The sequence below is a fragment of the Mandrillus leucophaeus genome, unplaced genomic scaffold (genome assembly GCF_000951045.1).
Source record: "Mandrillus leucophaeus isolate KB7577 unplaced genomic scaffold, Mleu.le_1.0 Scaffold194, whole genome shotgun sequence".
In the NCBI taxonomy this organism is placed as follows: Eukaryota; Metazoa; Chordata; class Mammalia; order Primates; family Cercopithecidae; genus Mandrillus; species Mandrillus leucophaeus.
The window spans coordinates 3290605-3310250 of NW_012101965.1; the positions used below are offsets into that span (position 1 = coordinate 3290605).

Genomic DNA, 19646 nt, shown 5'->3' on the forward strand with positions numbered 1-19646 from the left:
GAGGCTTATTTTGTTCTTTTCATTATTAGAATGTGACCTACATAAATAATGCAGCTATATTGCATGTTCTTAGGTGTCATAAACAGTCTGGCTGTCAATATTTAATGATTTCAGCCTGACTATACAAAAGGTAATGGTATTTCTCACTGACTAATGACGTTTGAAACAGATAACATTGTTTAAATTCTGATCTCAAGTGTTGCTGAAAGTTGCTAACAATGAAAATTGGTTGCTTCATATATTGTGATTTGACTTAAAAGTGAGAAAATAGAGGAAACATGCTGTTTGTGGAATACCACTGCACAACCTAGAATTTATGATTGAGCTGATCATTAGTTTCTATGAAACAGTGCCAGAAATCATTATTTTTGTAGAGCAAGTAGATATGAACTGTTTTGTGATGCTCATAAAGAGTATTACTGGAATGGTATTTAAATCCATTTGTGTGAACTCTTGTTTATATTAATAGATAAGTAAGTGAAACAGTCTGAATTTTGGGGGGTAGTTATCAATAGAATTCTAACATAATGTGTATTATCCTTAGTGGTTCTTAGCTTCAAAAATTAAATTCAGGCAATCTCTAGAAGTTCATGATAGTGCAGAATTGTGGATTGTGACTAAATAGGACAGGTTTTTGGTTGGCTTTACTTTTTAAACTTCAGAAGTCAAATGTAAATTTATTTTAAAAGTTAGTACATAAGTTCTATATGGATACTTTCAATGATTTTTAAAAGTGGGATCTGAAAAAGCACTTTTCAATAGGGTTTTTTCTCTCTTGCTGGTCCTGAGGGATTGGGCAACACATTTAAATATGGAAGCGATCTACAGTGAATGCAATCCAGAGTTACTATCCTCTTCTTTGCTTATTCGCAGGTTCACAGATGAAGAGTCTAGAGTATTCCTGCTTGATAGGGGTAATACCAGGGATAAAGAGGCTTCAAAAGAGAAAGGATCAGAGAAAGGGAGGGCAGAGGGAGAATGGGAAGATCAGGAAGCTCTAGATTACTTCAGTGATAAAGAGTCTGGAAAACAAAAGTTTAATGATTCAGAAGGGGATGACACAGAGGAGACAGAGGATTATAGACAGTTCAGGAAGTCAGTCCTCGCAGATCAGGGTAAAAGTTTTGCTACTGCATCTCACCGGAATACTGAGGAGGAAGGACTCAAGTACAAGTCCAAAGTTTCACTGAAAGGCAATAGAGAAAGTGATGGATTTAGAGAAGAAAAAAATTATAAACTTAAAGAGACTGGATATGTAGTGGAAAGGCCTAGCACTACAAAAGATAAGCACAAAGAAGAAGACAAAAATTCTGAAAGAATAACAGTAAAGAAAGAAACTCAGTCACCTGAGCAGGTAAAGTCTGAAAAGCTCAAAGACCTCTTTGATTACAGTCCCCCTCTACACAAGAATCTGGATGCACGAGAAAAATCTACCTTCAGAGAGGAAAGCCCACTTAGGATCAAAATGATAGCGAGTGATTCTCATCGTCCTGAAGTCAAACTCAAAATGGCACCTGTTCCTCTTGATGATTCTAACAGGTAATTCCATATTGATCCCCAGTAAATAATCTGTGGGTAGTTAATATTCCAGTTAATTATCTTAAACTTTCTGAACATACCATTTTTTTATTTAAACCAATGGTATATTTTGTGTGTGTGTGTTATCAATATGTTCCAGACCTGCTTCCTTGACTAAAGACAGGCTGCTTGCTAGTACACTTGTCCATTCTGTCAAGAAGGAGCAAGAGTTCCGATCCATCTTTGACCACATTAAGTTGCCACAGGCCAGCAAAAGCACTTCAGAGTCATTTATTCAACACATTGTGTCCTTGGTTCATCATGTTAAAGGTATGCTTAGTATGTTTAGTATTGTGAATTAAATTTCTCTTGCATGCAAATAAAAAAATGAGTAATTATGCTTAATAATTCATGTACCCCAGGGCTAGCAAATACACATCAATGCTATTAAAACTTGGAAAAGTAGTTTCATGGAAGAGTCCCTAGTCTTGATAGCATTGAAACTTAGGAAGATAGTTAATAAAAAGTGATTGAAATGCTGGAGAAACCATACCCTAAAAATCTGTATCATGATAGAACATGATGTAGATTTGTTGAATGCTAAAAGTGTTTTTTAAGTATGTCATTGTAGTGTATTTGTAGTGCAGAAGGCTTACAGATAGTCTTTCATTGCATGCCTATGGCTTGTGATAGTAAATCTTGGCATAGATTTATAACAAAGTCAGACAGGATTATTGAATATTATTTACTAGGAATTTCTTTTCAACTTTTAAAGAAATAAAAAGTGGAAAAACTTTCTTTTTTGCGCTTAATTTTTAATATATAAACTTAAAATGATAAAACAAAATTTATCAGGATTTTTAGAGGCAAAACGTTCAAGAAATTTAGAAGAATATTATATAAATACTGGCTACATGAATAGTCACTACTTAGGATAATGATGACACTTCTTTAGGTCCTAAAGATAAGGGTGTTTATTTCAACTAAAGTAATGATTTTTTTTTTTTTTTAATTTTTACCAGTATGTAATTATAGTTGCAAAGTTACTAGTAATTTTCAAAGATTTTTAGGTATCTCTTTTGGGTTAGGTTAAGTTTTGTTTTTGTGTTTAAAAAGCAACTTACTATGAGACATGTTCTTTCCCAGGAACTTCAAAGACTGTTGTCCTTTAAAATTAATCCCCTCCTAGCTTTTCAAAAATTTGTCTTTTGACATGAGAACAGCTCACTGTAATAGATGAAACTTGGCTCTAGCAGTTCTTTATGCAGTTGATATATCAGAACAGTGAACCAGTTAAATGAATTTCTTTTGGGCTGTAATTAATTAAACACGGTAACAAGACAGTTTTGCTATTTGGCTCTAAGTAGGTTTGTGAACCAGTTTATGACCATATTACTGTGGTACATAAAATATGAAACATTCTTTTTTTAAATTTTTTAATCTTTTTTGGCCTATCTCCACATTTTACAATTTATTGCTGAATTTTGAGATCAGGTTTTGATAAATTTTTTCCTTTTTCTTTTTTCTTTTTTTTTTTAAAAAAAAAGAACTGTAGTGATGTTTCATAATTGGTATTGTGCAACCGATCTGAACAGCTCTTACTTTATATAGAGCTGAAAATGCCCAGTGATGTTTTCTTTTTCATTGTAACTAGGTCCTGGAATATGTTTTGAAATGGCAAAATCCATGTTTCAAAGTAAAATAGCTGTTGAAAGATACAGGCAAAGTTGAATCTTCTGTCTTCCTGGCAAAAATGGCATAAAAACTGAGTTGCTAGCTCAAATTCCTGGGTTTCATGGAATTATGATTGAGGCACTACCCTTGTAGTGGCCGTTTCAAGTTTTAATGATTGGTTATGAGACATGTGCTGGATATTGGGCGGTAAGTTGACACAGATGTATGTTGACCTGTTAAGCAGATAGCTTGCTTCATAATGTGACATTTCATAGCTCATGACTTTATACGTCTTTCTATTTTACATTTACAACATATCTTTAACTGGTTTTTAAAATAATCAGTATTGATATTACTAGTTTGAAAATTGTTTAAAGAGAGACAAAACAGCAATATCAAATGTGCTGTTGGGTTTGCCAAGATGCCAGATTTTTGGATAATTATTGAATGTTAGTTGATTTAAAAATATTTTTCCAATTTCAATGATAGTACTCAGTGTTTTTATAAATCCATTTTTGTTGATATGGCAGCATAGTCACTGATGAAATTTAATAGTTTACTCAAACTAGCTTTTTGGTTAACTCCATATTTTCCTGTTAATTTTTGTTTTCTGCAAATGATTACTTGAAGTAACGTCATTGGTTCATATTGGCAAGGTATTAGAACATCCATAGATTGTGTTCCTTTTTATTCTGAGGAAGTAGTGTATTAATGAAATAGAATTAGAGACTCTTGATTTAATCTATTAATTGCTCTTGGATTAGATGTAGTATTGACAGGGACCTGTGAGCAACTTTCGAAGCACTTTCCTGTTGAGGTACAAGAAATTGAAAGGGTAGGAGTTCCTTGTAACACTTGATTCTCTTTTGCTAGGTTTCTTGAGTATTTTTATTTTCTTTTCACCTGCTACATGCCCTTCTGTCACAAACAAATCTCTCTTAAAGTAAACTAAACTAATTGGACAGTATTTCTTCTAAATCAACAGAGCAATACTTCAAGTCAGCTGCAATGACCCTAAACGAGCGGTTCACTTCGTATCAGAAAGCCACTGAAGAACATAGTACTCGGCAAAAGAGCCCTGAAATACACAGGTATGTATCCTGCTGAATTGACATATAAAAACGTTGTTTTGGTAGGAAGACTCTGTTAAAACAATATTGTATTGGAAGTTTGCTTTTGTCATTGATACAAATTTGGTTTTATTCCTCATTTATGCTTTAAATATATTTCTAAGTCTTGAAAATTCTATAATTCTCAATTTTCAGCTTAGTTGAAACTGGTTGTTAGAACTTGAAATATTAACTCTTACTTCTCTGCAGTATGGAATTAAATAGTTATCAGTTAGTCTGGTTTTTGGGAGGGGCAGTGAAGGCCTAGAGTAACCTTTGAATTTCTAGTAAGTTTGTGAAATAAAAAATGTTCCATGAGAGAGAGAGAACAAAAGCATGAGCACTGAAGTCAGATAGTTGTGTTGAAATCCTGCCTGTGTCTCTTCATTGCATTGTGATGAACAACTTAATCCCTGGACATCAGTTTTTTCATATATGAAATGTGGATAATCATGCCCATTTTGCAGGGTGGCAGTGACAGTGATACTGGCTATGAAGTATCTGACTTGGTACTTCATACACAGTTGGTGTGGTTTTAGTGATGACTGCTAAAGCAGCACTGGGTAGTTGCAACCAATACTGACTTAAAAAGGAAAGGTGCAGAATAAAACCAAAGGGGCACTGAATATCTAAAAATATTGAAGACAGGAGCAAATAATCCTATTCATGTGTGTTTGTTGATGTTTAAAATGATACCCAGTTAAAATACATTTTTTCTATTTTTGGTCAATAAGTTGGATGTTTTAAAGGCCAGACTTCTATATAAAAATATCTGGTTGGAGCATTTTAATTCATTCTTCGTGGATATTTTTTCTTAATTATGTATTAGTAAATTAATAGTCTTGGTGTGCTCAGTTAGTTGATTGGGAGAGAAATAACTGTCTTAGGAAAATGGATAATCGTGTGGATGTTTTCAAACCAAAAAGTTAGTAATATGACTAAAAATATACTTTATTTTACATTAAGGAGAATTGACATCTCACCAAGTACCTTGAGGAAGCATACCCGTTTAGCAGGGGAAGAGAGAGTTTTTAAAGAAGAAAATCAGAAGGTATGTTTTTGAATGTAATTTTTTTCATGTTAAGTTCAGCTTAGTTAATGATATTTTACCAAATATAGTTTCTCAAGGTAAAATGTCTATAGATATCTTCTACTTTTAATTCATAACTACATCATGGTAGTATGCATACTGTTCCTTCCTGGAAGAAATTAAGCTGACACTATGCTATCTTAAATTTAAACCAGGAGTATTTTTTCAAAACGCTAATGAAAGGAAAAAAAATAGTCCTAAGAAAAGCATAAAGAATCAGTGGGTAGACAAAGGAAAATTATAAAATCAAAGATACAAATTAGAATTTTGAGATGAGATTCATTAGCGAGAGTAAATATTTCTCGATTTGTGTGTCTAAATTTAATATCTCTAGGTTCTTCACAGATAACAAGAAGTAATCCCCATGCTACTGGGCATTTTTGATGTGGATTAAGAAATAAGCATTCTAAGTACTGATTTACAAAAAACGTTTGGAGCAAAGACTGTTACCACTCTTGGAATATTTGGGGAATGGGGGAATGTCTTTTAAACATGAGAAAGGAGCCTGTGAAAGACATTGAGGGGTCTTGGTGAGAATGGAATTCAGTGGTTAAGGGGTCTCCAATATACTCTGACAATTCAAAATGACCTTTGCCAGGTAGACTAATCTATATCAGGCCATAAAATGTCTAGTAGTAGAAATGTGGGGAAAGATAGGGAACAACTGTTTTGAAGAGATTAGGGGACTTGGAAGTACTGCTTGATTCCAATTCTGGCTGTCACTAAGTACTATCTACATGATAATTGGAAAATAACCTCTTGAACTTTGCTTTTCTAATTAGAAAAACGAGAATGCTTCTGTTTTGCAGAGTTGTTGAATAATTGGGTTATTTTGAAAACAGGCACATTTGTTACTAGAAGCTATTATGGACAGTGGTAGTGTACAAGTTTAATAGGGCATGCTATTACTAGATGTGGAATCTAGAGCTTACAAATAAGGTGTTTTTTTTGTTTTGTTTTGTTTTGCATGGGGTGTATTGATCTTGAAGGAACAGATTCTGAGAAGTGAATGCTTTTTTTGGTTTTTAACTTAAATAACACCTTGGGTTCAAAGTTGTTAATTTAGTTTTCCCAACAGTTTAGTCTGTCCTCATGCTCTGACAGTGAGTATCTTCTCTCCTCATTACTTAGACCAGATTTTGATCCAGAGGAGAAAAAGTAGAGATAACTGATGAATAGATAAGAGGATATGCCATTGGTTTTTATCTTCCTGTCTGGATGAATAACATGTTAATATGTAATTATGTATATATAGTTTGTAATTTGCAAAGTGGTTTCACTTATATTATCTTGTTACTTGTGGACTTGGTAATACCTAGGTGAATAGGAAGGATTTTTTGCTCTTGATTAGATTTTTTTCTTTGTGACTTTGGGAGCAAATAGGTGAGTAGTTGATACCATTTGGAGATACGTACTTTCAGTTTTATGAATGCTTATGAATATTATAGCCAGACTTCCCAGAGTAAATACTACTTATTGTTGAATACTAGCAAGGATGTCCACATTGCTTAGCATCTTACTGATGTATAATTTCTCTTCATTCCTAGATGCCTCTTTCCATCTTCCTAAATTATATAGTATTTGAAAAAGCAATGGAACAAGAAGGAGGTGAATTGTGACCCAGTTAAACTAATGTCCGTTGCAATACCTGAATTGAGAAAGGGCAGTATATGGCCCAAGATACTGAGTACAGGATTGCGAATATCTTTCTGGCTTTGTTTCTACCCTTGTTCAACCTCAATTGGTTTCATTAATCATATTTTACGTGCATGTTATGGAAATTATAGAATTCTTTTGAAGTTTTTTTTTTATTGGGTTGGTCAGATTATTTGGGAAGAGCTTGATCATAATGAGGCTTAAGTAATGAGAACCATTATGTTAGGATCTCTCTTTTTTAGGTAGAAGGCTACATCACAACTACAGATTATAACATCTGTATTCAACTATTGAAAACAGCATTTGGAAGGATGAGGGATAATAGGATATGCTGAGTGGAAAAAATATTTGTATCATTTACTGTACAAAAATTTATTATAGATTGTTTTGGATAAAAACCTGCAAAATTCTCAAGATACTTAGCTTTTAATAATTTCCCCAGTTCCACTGCACTTTGTATACCCAAATGTTTAGTAAAAATAATCAAATACTTTTTAACAAAAACTAAGTTGATAGTATCTTATATGATTCATTATTTTCTGATACTAAAATGCCAGTTTAGAAGCTGGCATAAAATTTAACTCTGTAATATGTGTATATATATTTTTTCTATTTCTCCCCTGAAATCTGTATTTTACGTCTGTCTTTTATAGGGAGATAAAAAATTAAGGTGTGACTCTGCTGACCTTCGGCATGACATTGATCGCCGTAGAAAAGAAAGAAGTAAAGAACGGGGAGATTCCAAGGGCTCCAGGGAATCCAGTGGATCAAGAAAGCAGGAAAAAACTCCAAAAGATTACAAGGAATACAAATCTTACAAAGATGACAGGTAATTGTTCAAACTGACTAAGATAGGTTTTAGCTTCTAATTAGCCTTTAATAATTGTCAGCTTAATTGCTTTCAATTTTGACTGTGTAATCGAATGTTTAAATTTAAACAATTAAAATTATTTGTTTTACAGCAAAAATGTATTTGTCTTTTACACGGCTTATGGTGGATGAGGACAAAAACTTTGGAATAGCAAGCTAACACTGAAAAAAAAAATGACAAATTAATGTGTCCTATTATCCAGGCTACATCAGGAGGTTGGACTTCAATGCAGTGCATTTCTAGAAACAGTTTGTGTAAGAACTTTGGTTCGTTATGCTTGATTCCGCACTTTTTCAACTCATAACACCCAGAGTACAAGAATTTTAAACTGATATCTAGTGGTTTAACATGGGAGAGATGGGGGGGAGGAAGGACTAGAAATAGCAATGTGTATTAGTCTTTCAAAATAATATTTCCATGGAAACTGTTAGCAGTGGTAAGAGTTAACCACAGGTATGACCTTTTCGGGTGTTGCATTAAATCATGTAAATTTGATCATCATAGAGGCAAATAGGAACACAAAGTATTATAGATAATCTTTTTCCTTGCTATTCATTAGGTAAATGGTGGATTTTATTTGTGTTATTAAATTTATGGCTGTTATTTGTAATGTCATATGCTTTTTATTTGCTATAATGGTACTATAGCCCAAACTATACCAACTATTTTCACCCAGAGTGTACAAACTGCAGTCATTTTGAAACTTGGCCTTAAGAACATCCTTACTTTTTCCTACTCTTCTCTTCCTTTCGTTAAAGTAATAAAAGATATAAGTTAATTTAAAAATACTAAAGAACTGAACCTTATTCTTGACCTTTACAGACTACTATTTTCTAACTGGCAGGCCCTAGCATGTTTTTCATTATTGATGTAAAACACATATTGAAGGAGAATGGAAACAGATTGTGTCAAAATTTAACACCCAATTATTTTATTTACATAATTTTATTAGGGGATAGTGTTTTTGACTTGAAAAATATCTCTTCTATTGTAAGATTCAGCAGGGTCTTTATCTTTTTAAAAGTAGCACATTTTTTGTTTTCTTTATTTTGCAGTAAACATAAAAGTAGAGAGCAAGATCATTCTCGATCTTCATCCTCTTCAGCATCACCTTCTTCTCCCAGTTCTCGAGAAGAAAAGGAGAGTAAGAAGGAAAGAGAAGAAGAATTTAAAACTCACCATGAAATGAAAGAATACTCAGGCTTTGCAGGAGTTAGCCGACCACGAGGAACCTTTGTAAGTGAAAAAATTATCTTTGATTGTTTGGTAGGAGTTTATCTTAGAGTAATGTACATAAGGAAGGTCATATACATGACTTAGAGATGTTATGTGTGTCATTATTCCTAAAGTCAGAGGTAGTATTGAAACATGAAGTGGTGTTTGAAGTGCTGTCTTCATTTAGAAATGCCATTTTGAGATCTAGAAGCATCTGTATAAACTAGGTGCTTTTCTTGACTTCGAGATCAATAACTGTACCTAGTCCTTAAAGACCAAGAGTCAAGGAAAGTTACTGATTGGTAATAACATTTCTTTAATCACTTAGTTTTTGAAAAAGTACCTTAACGCCTTAATAAAACCCCTGTATGTTCATCTCTGTATTACAGTTACATTCATTTTGCCTGCTTTCTTCAAATCCTTGCTTATATGGGTATCAATCATAGAAATCAGAAATATTTCATATAGCGTATACATTATCCCCATGTTTCCGTAAGTCGTTATAATTATTAATATAATGACTTTATGGTAGTGCATCTTCTTGCCTCTTTAATTTCTAGATTCACACTCCTACCTTGAGCGAGTATCTAGTTGGGTTTTGGTGGAATTCTTTAATTAGATAATTTGGGAAAGAGAAGAGCTTTGCTTATGTAGTGTTAGGTATGGCTGAATACTTGGGGCTTCTATGGTAATTCAGAGAAATTAGATAACTTTTGGCTAGTAAAAAGGAAAAACAGCTTGATTATTTAAAAATATTAGTTCAGGCCGGGCGCGGTGGCTCATGCCTGTAATCCCAGCACTTTGGGAGGCCGAGGCGGGTGGATCATGAGTTCAGGAGGTCAAGACCATCCTGGCTAACACGGTGAAACCCTGTCTCTACTAAAAATACAAAAAATTAACCGGGCGTGGTGACGGGCGCCTGTAGTCCCAGCTACTCGGGAGGCTGAGGCAGGAGAATTGGCGTGAACCTGAGAGGCAGAGCTTGCAGTGAGCCGAGATTGTGCCACTGCACTCCAGACTGGGAGAAAGAGCGAGACTGTCTCAAAAAAATAAAAAAATTAGTTCAGTCCTTGAAAGTACAGTATTCTAACACTTAGGTTGATCATTTCTTCTTAACCTACTCAACTTTTAGTTGGCAGAATTTTTTGCCTATGATATAAAATGGCCATCCTTTTCATCCTCAATGGCTACGAGATTTAGATAGGAAATTAGGGCATATGTTTTTTGTTACTGCAGTAAAATTAGAGTTTGCATGTAACTAAATACCTTTTGATTGCATCACTAAACAACTTTGTTAATGTTAATCAGTTTCGAATTAGAGGCAGAGGAAGAGCCAGAGGAGTTTTTGCTGGGACAAATACTGGTCCAAACAACTCAAATACTACTTTTCAAAAGAGACCGAAGGAAGAGGAATGGGATCCAGAATATACCCCAAAGAGCAAGAAGTACTTCTTGGTGGGTGTTAGACATCTGTGTTTATTTGGTTTGCATTAATTTTCAAAGCATACTAGGTGAATACATTTGAGTACAGATAACCACTATTATAAGATGATTCACCGTTATGTGGGAAACCTTTTTTAAAATAATTACCCAGATGATTTGAAATTTTGAAAAATGTGGGTCCCTTTAGTCCTGTTCATACTTTGATACTAAACATAGGCTGATCAGGGTAAGCGAAAAATATACCTGATTTGTTACCCACATTCAGAGAAGAACATTATATTATAGTTGAGCTTAATGTGTGTTTTATATCTGTCTATAAGACAGTGACAGTTGTAGAAACTTCACATTAAGATGTACCTTCCATCATCATAGCTATTTGTTTAAATGAAAAGGAGAAGAATTTTTTCAAAGTACGTGTAATTAAGAATTTTAGGGAGGCTGTCAGCTTTCATTGGTGAAAAAAGATGATGAAAAATTACAGAAAAGTTGGTGCTAGGTAAACTAATTTGGTGCTTCCTGTGGTAGAGGTGCTTTTCCCTCTGAAATAGTTTTTCAAGGATGAAGCTAGAGGTGATAGGTCTTGAAGGATTCTCTAGATAAGGATGGGCATTTTCTGCTGTTCGGCATGGGGAAAAGGGTCCCTGCTGCATTATAGAGGTGTACAAGAATATACCAAAACTATTACCAGAAGTATTCATTTTTTTATCATGGCTTTTCAGAGAATTTATGTTTCAGAGACTAGTTCTGAAAACTAGTTGCTTCCATGGAGGAAAATTGTATTGGACTTGAAGAGTTGTTGACTTTTTCAGTTGGCTTTTTATGAATATATTTGAATAAACCTCAATGTCCATGACATACCTACTTAGAGATTATAGCTGTAGTTCGAAGTGGATCTCTGTTTTGTCTGGAAAAACAATATATTTGTTTCAAAAATATATTTCCATTTGCCTCTTTTTTGGCATGTTAATGACCAAGAACCAGAAAAAAGGTTATAGAGTGAGTTATGCATAATGTTTTCTCAGTTTATGCTTCTTGAGTGGCTTGAATTGACATTCTGGAAAGTAAAAGGCATTTGATATGTAGAAAAATGTGAAAGATCCATCTACTTCTTGGTTCAATAATTTTTGTATTAACAGACATGTTTATGGTAGGTACTAAGGATGGAAAGACAAGTAGGATTATGTTTATGCTAGGTACTAAGGATGGAAAGACAAGTAGGATGTGATTCCAATTTTTGACTTAGAGACTAGTAGTAGAGAAACAGACATTCTAAATATATATGGTGGCTTTTTGCTTTTCCCAAAGAAGGAATAGGTGGATTTTTGCAAAGGAGAGAGTGATTAGAAGAGACTTTTGTAGAGGAACTTGACCTTAATTAATCTTGAGGTTAAGAGGTAGTCAAGTGTACTGCACATAGCAGAAGGAGTGAAACAGCATGGTATGGAGAACTGTAGTATTCAGATGGCTAGATGGTTGGTATAAGTTTGGGAAAATTGAGTACAAGGAGTCACAGTGTCAAAGGTCTTAATACTTTTAAGAAAATAGAGTTTTAAGCAGAGTTTACATAAATCATGGGTGTTAAAAGTTAAGCAATTTGAGAAAATATAGTGTCTGAACTAAGGGGCTAGATTTGAGAAAAAGTAACATTTATGGGGACTTGAATTCAGGGGTGTTGGTAGTGAGAGGAAGGAATCTAAATCTATAGGAAAGAAGCTGCTTTAAAAAGATTAAGTTCTGTTCTGAGCAGGTTGAATTTGAAGTTCTTGGGAGAAATGGAGCTGTCCAGTGGATAGTTGGTAATTCAAATTTAGAGAAACAAAAAAACGTGCTGTAATTTTATAGGTCACCGTTAAAGCTGTGGTAAGATCACAGAAGAGAAGAGATAAAGACCAACGTATCAAAGGTGGGGTGAAAAGTAAGAGAGAGAGTAAAAATGCCAGAGAAGTAGACCAGCTATGATAGGTCAGGAGGTGAAGAAGGAATGAGAGGTGAACATGTAGATAGTAATTGTTTACCACTTTTAACAACTTACAAATACAAAATTTAGGCCTTTTTTTCTATGGCATTCTCTTAAGAATCTGCTATCCCTTAAAAAATACATACTCATTTTGGGTTGGCATTTAATTAGGCAGTAGTTTCATTAAGAAGAGTGTCTTATTTTAAGAATTTAGCCATATATAAGTAGCAGTAGTATTTTTATATGTTGCTTTGCTGGGTTATATTTAAAAATCTTGGTCTCTGTATAAAACCGTACACATTGATTTGCCACAGACTGATCATGTTCACTAGAATATCAAGCAAAATTACACACTGTTTCCTTATAAATCAATTCCCAAAGTTAATTATTTTGGTTTTTACTTAATTATGAGCCATTGAAATGGCAACTTTGGTTTTCACATGGATAGTTAAATTAAAAAATTTTGTATCTTACATGTAAAGGAATGTTGAGGGAAAAAAAGAAAAATACGATTCAGAAGGAAAGTCTTCTAAAACTAGACATAAAACTAGACATTCATTCCCTTAGGTTCTTTCAGAACAATTGACCAGTTTAAGAGAGTTTGCCCATTTGGATGAAACATTAATACTTAGTAATAACAGGCCAGGCACGGTGGTTCATGCCTGTAATCCCAGCACTTTGGGACACCGAGACAAGGCAGATCATGAGGTCAGGAGTTCAAGACCAGCCTGGCCAACATGTGGAAACCCTGTCTCTCCTAAAAATACAAAAATTAGCCGAGCGTGGTGGCGCGTTGCCTATAGTCCCAGCTACTCAGGAGGCTGAGGCAGGAGAATCGCTTGAACCCAAGAGGCGGAGGTTGCAGTGAGCCAAGATTGCGCCACTATACTCCAGCCTGGGAGACAGCGAGAATCTGTCTCAAAAAAACAAAACAAAGCTTAGTAATAATAGGTAACATTTATTAAGCATTATGTACCATGCTTGGTGCTGTTGTGAGTGTTCCGTACGTATTAATACTTCAAAAAGCCTTTTGAGTTGGGGCTGTTACTCCATTTTTGTGGATGGAAAAAACTGAGGTACAGAGGTTGAGTAGCTTAACCAGAGTTATGTAGCTAGTAGCAGTGGGGTCAGGACTTAACTCATTGGGCTCCAGAGTCAGGGTTCTGAAAGGTCTTGTTTGTACTATTTGTTGTCCAATACTGAGTTATAGTAATCTTTGTTGCATTCTTTTCTGAAATTTCCTATCTCTAAGATTTGTTTTATGCAAAGGTGTGATAATGTTTTCAATAATAAAAATTCCAGGAAAGATACTAGTTTTAGTTAGAACCTGAAATTCTATGGAGTGATGAGTGTGAAGAGTTGGAGCAAGTGGGAAAGTACTGAAGGTTCTCAGTGTTGAGTTGCTGCCTTCAAAGGAAGAGAAAATCCCTGGTGGGGAAGGGGGTTCAGGATTGGAGTTTTGGTAATTAACTGTTCGAAACTTGATCCTTGTATAGAGAAGAGAGAAGATGATTCAGAAGGTCTTGGTTCTAATACAGACTCCTTTGTTAACATGTTCTTAGCTGTGTATAAATATCTAACTTCTGGCCCATCTTAATCTGAGATAATTAAAATTTAAAAATTTTAATGAGATTGAAATCTTCGATATAAAACTTGAGTATTAAGAATATGTTTAGCATCAAAAATCTCAATTAAGTAGCTGCCAGGATACCCTACGAAAGACACAGTTATTGTTTAGGTGCTGTTGTGTTTGCCAAGTTTCAGATGATTGTATATTAAAAGCAATGGCTAGTTTAACCCCAGTGTTTAGCTTTGCCATTGGCTTTTCTGTTTCTGCTAACTCTTAACTACCTGGTGTGGTAATCATATATTGCCACCAGGGTATCTGGGAAATGTGTTTTATGGGTGATGGTCACAAGGGGTAGAAGTAAGGGCTAGCTCTGTGACCTTGGGCAAGTTACTTAATTTCTTTGTGCCTCAGTTTCTTTATTTCTAAAATGGGAATAGTAACAGTATTTTAGAGGGTTGTTGTGAGGATTAGATGAATAAGTACATGTAAAGTGTTCAGAACAGGGCCAGACCCATATTACACACTATAGAAACATTATTGCCACCGTTTGTTGAGTGCTTGCTTGTCAGACACCGGGCCAGGCACTTTCTACTGATCTGTGTTCCCTCAAGGAACATATTATTAAAATGAAGTAAATTCTAGAGAGGTTGCCCAAAGTCACACAGTTTGTGGTGATTTAAATCCGTGCTTCTACTCCAAAACCTCTTCCCAGAATCCATGGCGTATTGTGTAAATATCATAAAAAAACTCTCAAGAGTTGGGTATGTTAATGTGATAAGGGAGCATGAAATTATGTAGTCAAGTGGGCATTATTTTTAGTGGCAGGCTGTTTTAAAGTAGTTTATTTTGGGTTTGCAATAAACTGCTGTATTTAAATTTACACTTTTGATAGTTCCAAGATTCATTATAGAGTCATGTACACCTCTACCTAGTAATCTTTGAATGGTTTGATAAAGATAGATTATTAGCAGTTGGTAAGTTCTCTTTCATATAGCCTGTTAGTTACCCATATAATTGAACTTTTCAAGTCATGAAGGGGGTTAATCAGTTAAATGAATATGTCCAAAGGCAAAGTCTTCTGTTTTGGGGAAAAAAAACTCATATCACATATTACGTAAAAAAAGTTTTAGTGGCTTTTGGATGATTGCTCACTACTAGTACTCTATAGATTACACAACATTTTGTTTGCATTATACCGCTTTTCTCATACAGGGGCATTTTGCTTTATTTCTCATTTTTGTGGGTGACAAAGTAAGTTAGCAGTTAATTAAATTACACACAGGACTCCCTTGGCCTTTTGTATGAATATAATACCCATCTCTACTCATCTACAAAGTCTAGTACTTTTCAGTTTTGCAGATTGTTTTGCTTAATAGAACAATTCATAATTTAGGGAACATCTGTATTTGAATATAATTAATAATTAAAGCTGGGATGTGATAACTGCAGTACTTTAGATTGATGAAGAAGAACTGAGTGAGGTGTTAATTCTAGGGACCATGTCATGATTTACCGTTGAAATTCTCTAACCCAGAACATTGATATGTACTATACATTGATCTAGATTTCAATCTCAGTATATTTAAAATCTACTTTTACATGTAAAGTATAAAATTCATACCACCAGTTTCATTTTGGTGAACGTTAGTGATATTTTTATGACTTTCTGCTGCATCTTTATGACTAACATGGTTAGAAATAACCAGAAAAACTGGTTATTTTATCTCATTGCATTTGGTGTAATAAGTGGGCTTGGATTGACATAATACGAAAACAAAACTGAGAATTCTAAAAATCAGTGGTAATTTAGCAGTTGAGATTCTCCAAATGATTGGGTAACCCTCAGTGCTTGGGTTGCTAAGTAGTAAGATGTTATTCTCTTGACGATGGAATATATTTTTGTTGAAAAATGCAGTTTTACTGGTTTTGTTTTAGAATATTACCAATCTCATATATCCAATCTTCAGAAGATTAATACTGTGGTTTATGATTGGAGAAATGATCTTTACAAGAAACATTTCATTGACAATTGTTTTTAACCTTTCTGTAGCATGACGACAGAGATGATGGTGTGGATTATTGGGCCAAAAGAGGAAGAGGTCGTGGTACTTTTCAACGTGGCAGAGGGCGCTTTAACTTCAAAAAATCAGGTAGCAGTCCTAAATGGACTCATGACAAATACCAAGGGGATGGGATTGTTGAAGATGAAGAAGAGACCATGGAAAATAATGAAGAAAAGAAGGACAGACGCAAGGAGGAAAAGGTATAAAATTTCACCTTGTGATTCTGACAGATTTTTTTTGATACAGGTTTGGTGGGTGAATTAGTTATTTCATTTTTAGGAACAATTATTAATATGGTTCCTTTTCACTCTCCACATCTTGTGTTAATCTTTAATTTTTTCTCTCTCTCTTTTAGGAATAATAAATAATGAAGTAAGATTACAGCAGAGCAGAACTTGCACCCACCATTTTTTACCTGATTTTTGTTTTCAAATAAGAATGTAAGCATTTTACTTAAATTTTACTGTTTGCAAGTAGTCTATAGAAATTTTGTTTTAAGTTTTCAAATATCTTGAGAAATAGTAGACTGTATGTTGAAAATTGTACTGAAATAAAGTAGAAAATTGTTACGTACCATATTTGTAACTATCAACTTTTAAAAAAAACTTTTAACGTTTTTGTTACATGCATTGTAATTCTGCTTTGTCTATAAGATACGGTCAAGTACAGCTCTGTGAAAGTTCTGATTCTCTTCCTTCCCTGTTTGTCAATGTTTTATTCTGAAGTAAACGTTAGCTCTACATATAAATCCTGGAACAGAAATTGTTTATAGAGATTACACTAATTATTTTAACTGTATACATCTGTTTAATTTGAACACACTACATTGTAGGGTGACTAATTTTTGAAGTATACCACAGACAAAAGGTTGTTACTTTGGTAAACTAAGCTAGTTTAACACTTGAGCAAATGCTTAAGAAGGAGTAAAAAAAAAAAAAAAAGCTTTGCCAATAGCTAAAAAGTACAAGCTATTAAAAATTAGACTGAAAAGTTTTGAGAAAATGTTATTTTTACTGAAAGCAAGCAGTGGCCTATAAAGAACATTCTTAGGAGCCTTTTCTATTTGCGTTCAAAACCGAGTGTTCTCTTTCTATTCCTATTTGATAGTTTGAGTCATGGTCTTAGATATTAGCTATTTGTGAGAGGAAATTGGTTTGTAATAATACTGCAAATAGAAACCCCATTTCTACTGAACATCCTAGTTTTAAACAGAAGAAAAACTGTAATCCTGGGGTTGGTATGGAGGAGGTTTATCCTGCAGAATAAGTTGATACATTAGTACCTGATTTCATATCTTACATATTTATTTGAGCTGAACATTAGTTTGTAGTGTAACTATTAGTAAAAATAGAGAAACACAACATACTGTTCATTAATAGTATTTTAAGAAAATTGTTTTTCAAATGTCACCAATAAAAGTTTTGGCAGGAAGCTTGTTGCCGCATTGATCTAACTTGTTTCCCCCCCGCCCCGACCTCCCCCCTTTTCAGTTGCAGTTTGTAAAATGGCTTTTTCTTTTTTCTCTTAAGGGTTCTATTCTTCAGGTAGATAATTTTTCAAATGTGAATTATCTTTTGTGTCTATATATTGATAGCTCTTAAAGGAGTGAAAAATCTAAAATATTAAATTTCAATGTTAAGTCTATCTGCTTTATGGGCATATATAAAAGTAGACACATTTCATTTGTTAATTTAGTTGTGTGTGTTAAAAGGAGCTAATGCTTATTCTGTTAATGTAAACTTTTGAAGATCTTAAGTGTATTGCTCTTTCATCTTAAAACATTTTGGAGGATTTGCAATGCGTCTAGCACCTCGATTACAGCCAGGGACGTTGGTTAAGAGCTGTTGGAAACAAAACTAAAAGCAAACTCAACATATGTGATGTTTATGGCCCTCAGATCCTTAGTATTGTGTGATTTTTTTTTTTCCCCCCTTACCATGTCTTTCTGAAATTGTCTATTAAAGCAGAGGAAATACCTGCCAAAGGAAGTATGTATTGCATTAATCAGGACATAACTGATATTTTCCTGTTCAGAATAATACGTGTGAAAGCAACATGGATGTGATCCCCAACACAGAATTTTCATGACCCTTTTATTGTATACAAATAAATACATAACAGTTACTTGGTTAGACATCAAATCTGTGTGCATGACTATGTGCTTATCCACTTAAGACAATAGATAAAAGGGGATTTGAGAAATTATTTAATAGGGAGTGGAAATAAAGCTACTTAATTCCTGTGGGCAGGTTATATTTTAAGTTCAAATGCACTGCTTTAACCTTTGGTTACTTTTATTCTATTAAACAAAATTGAGGAAAGAGTGTTATACCAGAATATAGTAGGCTAGGGTGATGGTAAGAACTCTGTAATAGAATGTCATTATGGATGTCATCTTTTTCAGATCAAGCATATAAAAAGTAGCCTGTATATTTTTTTAAAACACATCTTAACTCCACACTTTACGACATTATAAAAGTTGAATGGTTCCTGTTGGCAAGGATGTTTGCTTACAAATGCTAGGAAATAACTCATTGATACCTGCGTTAACATATTTTGCCTAGAGAAGGGCAATAAAAACTGAACCAAAGGATATTTCCAGAAAGGATTAAGAAAGCTGTTTAAGAAGGCCATGACTCTTTAGGTGTGTATGTGTACCTTTCAGCATCCTAGGAATTTTTATATTAAAAGCAAAACGTTTTTCCAATTACAGTCTACTTCAAGGAATTACTATTCTTCCTTTTGTCACAGGTAAAATCAGTGTCGGGAATTATAATTTGAGAAAAATATTACCCAGTAAGTAACATTGAATGTAGATGGCTAAACGATTCTTACTCAGTGTGATGTATAATGCAACAGGGACCCTTGTAAATTGTCATACGCCAATAAAATGTCACAAGTAATAACCGCTGTTGTTTGTTTACCTGTGTCTGTTTCACACAACTTATTTCTATGACCTATTTTAGAATACTAGCCCATCTGTTAGGAAGATTACTGGTGTGGTAAGGCTTGATAAATGCTTTATAAAATCCCTCAAACCTCTCTGTACTGTTTTTGTGTTTTGTTTTGTTTTTGTTTTTGTTTCCCTTGTCTCCCCTGGGAAAGTGGGAAATTTTACAGTTGGTAAATCTAAGCCATTGTTTTGAAATATAGGAATTCTGGATTTCTAGTTTGTCCTCTTTTTCTTATGTTAATCTGGGACCTTACACCCATAATAATATGGTGATTACTTCTCTTTCTAAAAATGCAGTAGCTAGTGAATAACTAAAAAGAATGGTCTTTTCATTCACTTTGAGTAAGATCTGGTATAATTCTTACCATGTGCCATCCTGTCACTTTTAACAAAGCATTTTCATAGAAGTTTGTGTGCTATGACAAACTGACACATTTTGACTCATGCAAATGGCAAATTAGTCCTTAAAAATTCTGTGAGAGAAATAAGAACACTGTGTGTACATATATATGCTTGTAAAGGGTTGT

The 19646-nt window shown here is 34.1% G+C and overlaps 1 protein-coding gene across 4 annotated transcripts in view; it reads left to right on the forward strand.

Annotated features, from left to right (window-relative positions):
• Positions 1–19333, forward strand: part of BCLAF1 (BCL2-associated transcription factor 1) — a 31734-nt gene extending 12401 nt beyond the window's left edge. For 2 of the 4 annotated variants that reach the window (XM_011978431.1, XM_011978432.1), the window contains exons 5-13: positions 874–1539; positions 1679–1848; positions 4178–4283; positions 5268–5352; positions 7701–7876; positions 8974–9154; positions 10442–10588; positions 16154–16366; positions 16522–19333. In XM_011978431.1, the coding sequence (XP_011833821.1) occupies positions 874–1539; positions 1679–1848; positions 4178–4283; positions 5268–5352; positions 7701–7876; positions 8974–9154; positions 10442–10588; positions 16154–16366; positions 16522–16527 (1750 nt within the window). In that variant the 3' untranslated portion in view covers positions 16528–19333. Of the gene's footprint in view, positions 1–873; positions 1540–1678; positions 1849–4177; positions 4284–5267; positions 5353–7700; positions 7877–8009; positions 8173–8973; positions 9155–10441; positions 10589–16153; positions 16367–16521 lie in introns of all 4 variants that reach the window. The other 2 variants (XR_001005928.1, XM_011978434.1) reach the window with 2 other exon arrangements.
• Positions 19334–19646: the final 313 nt, after the last annotated feature.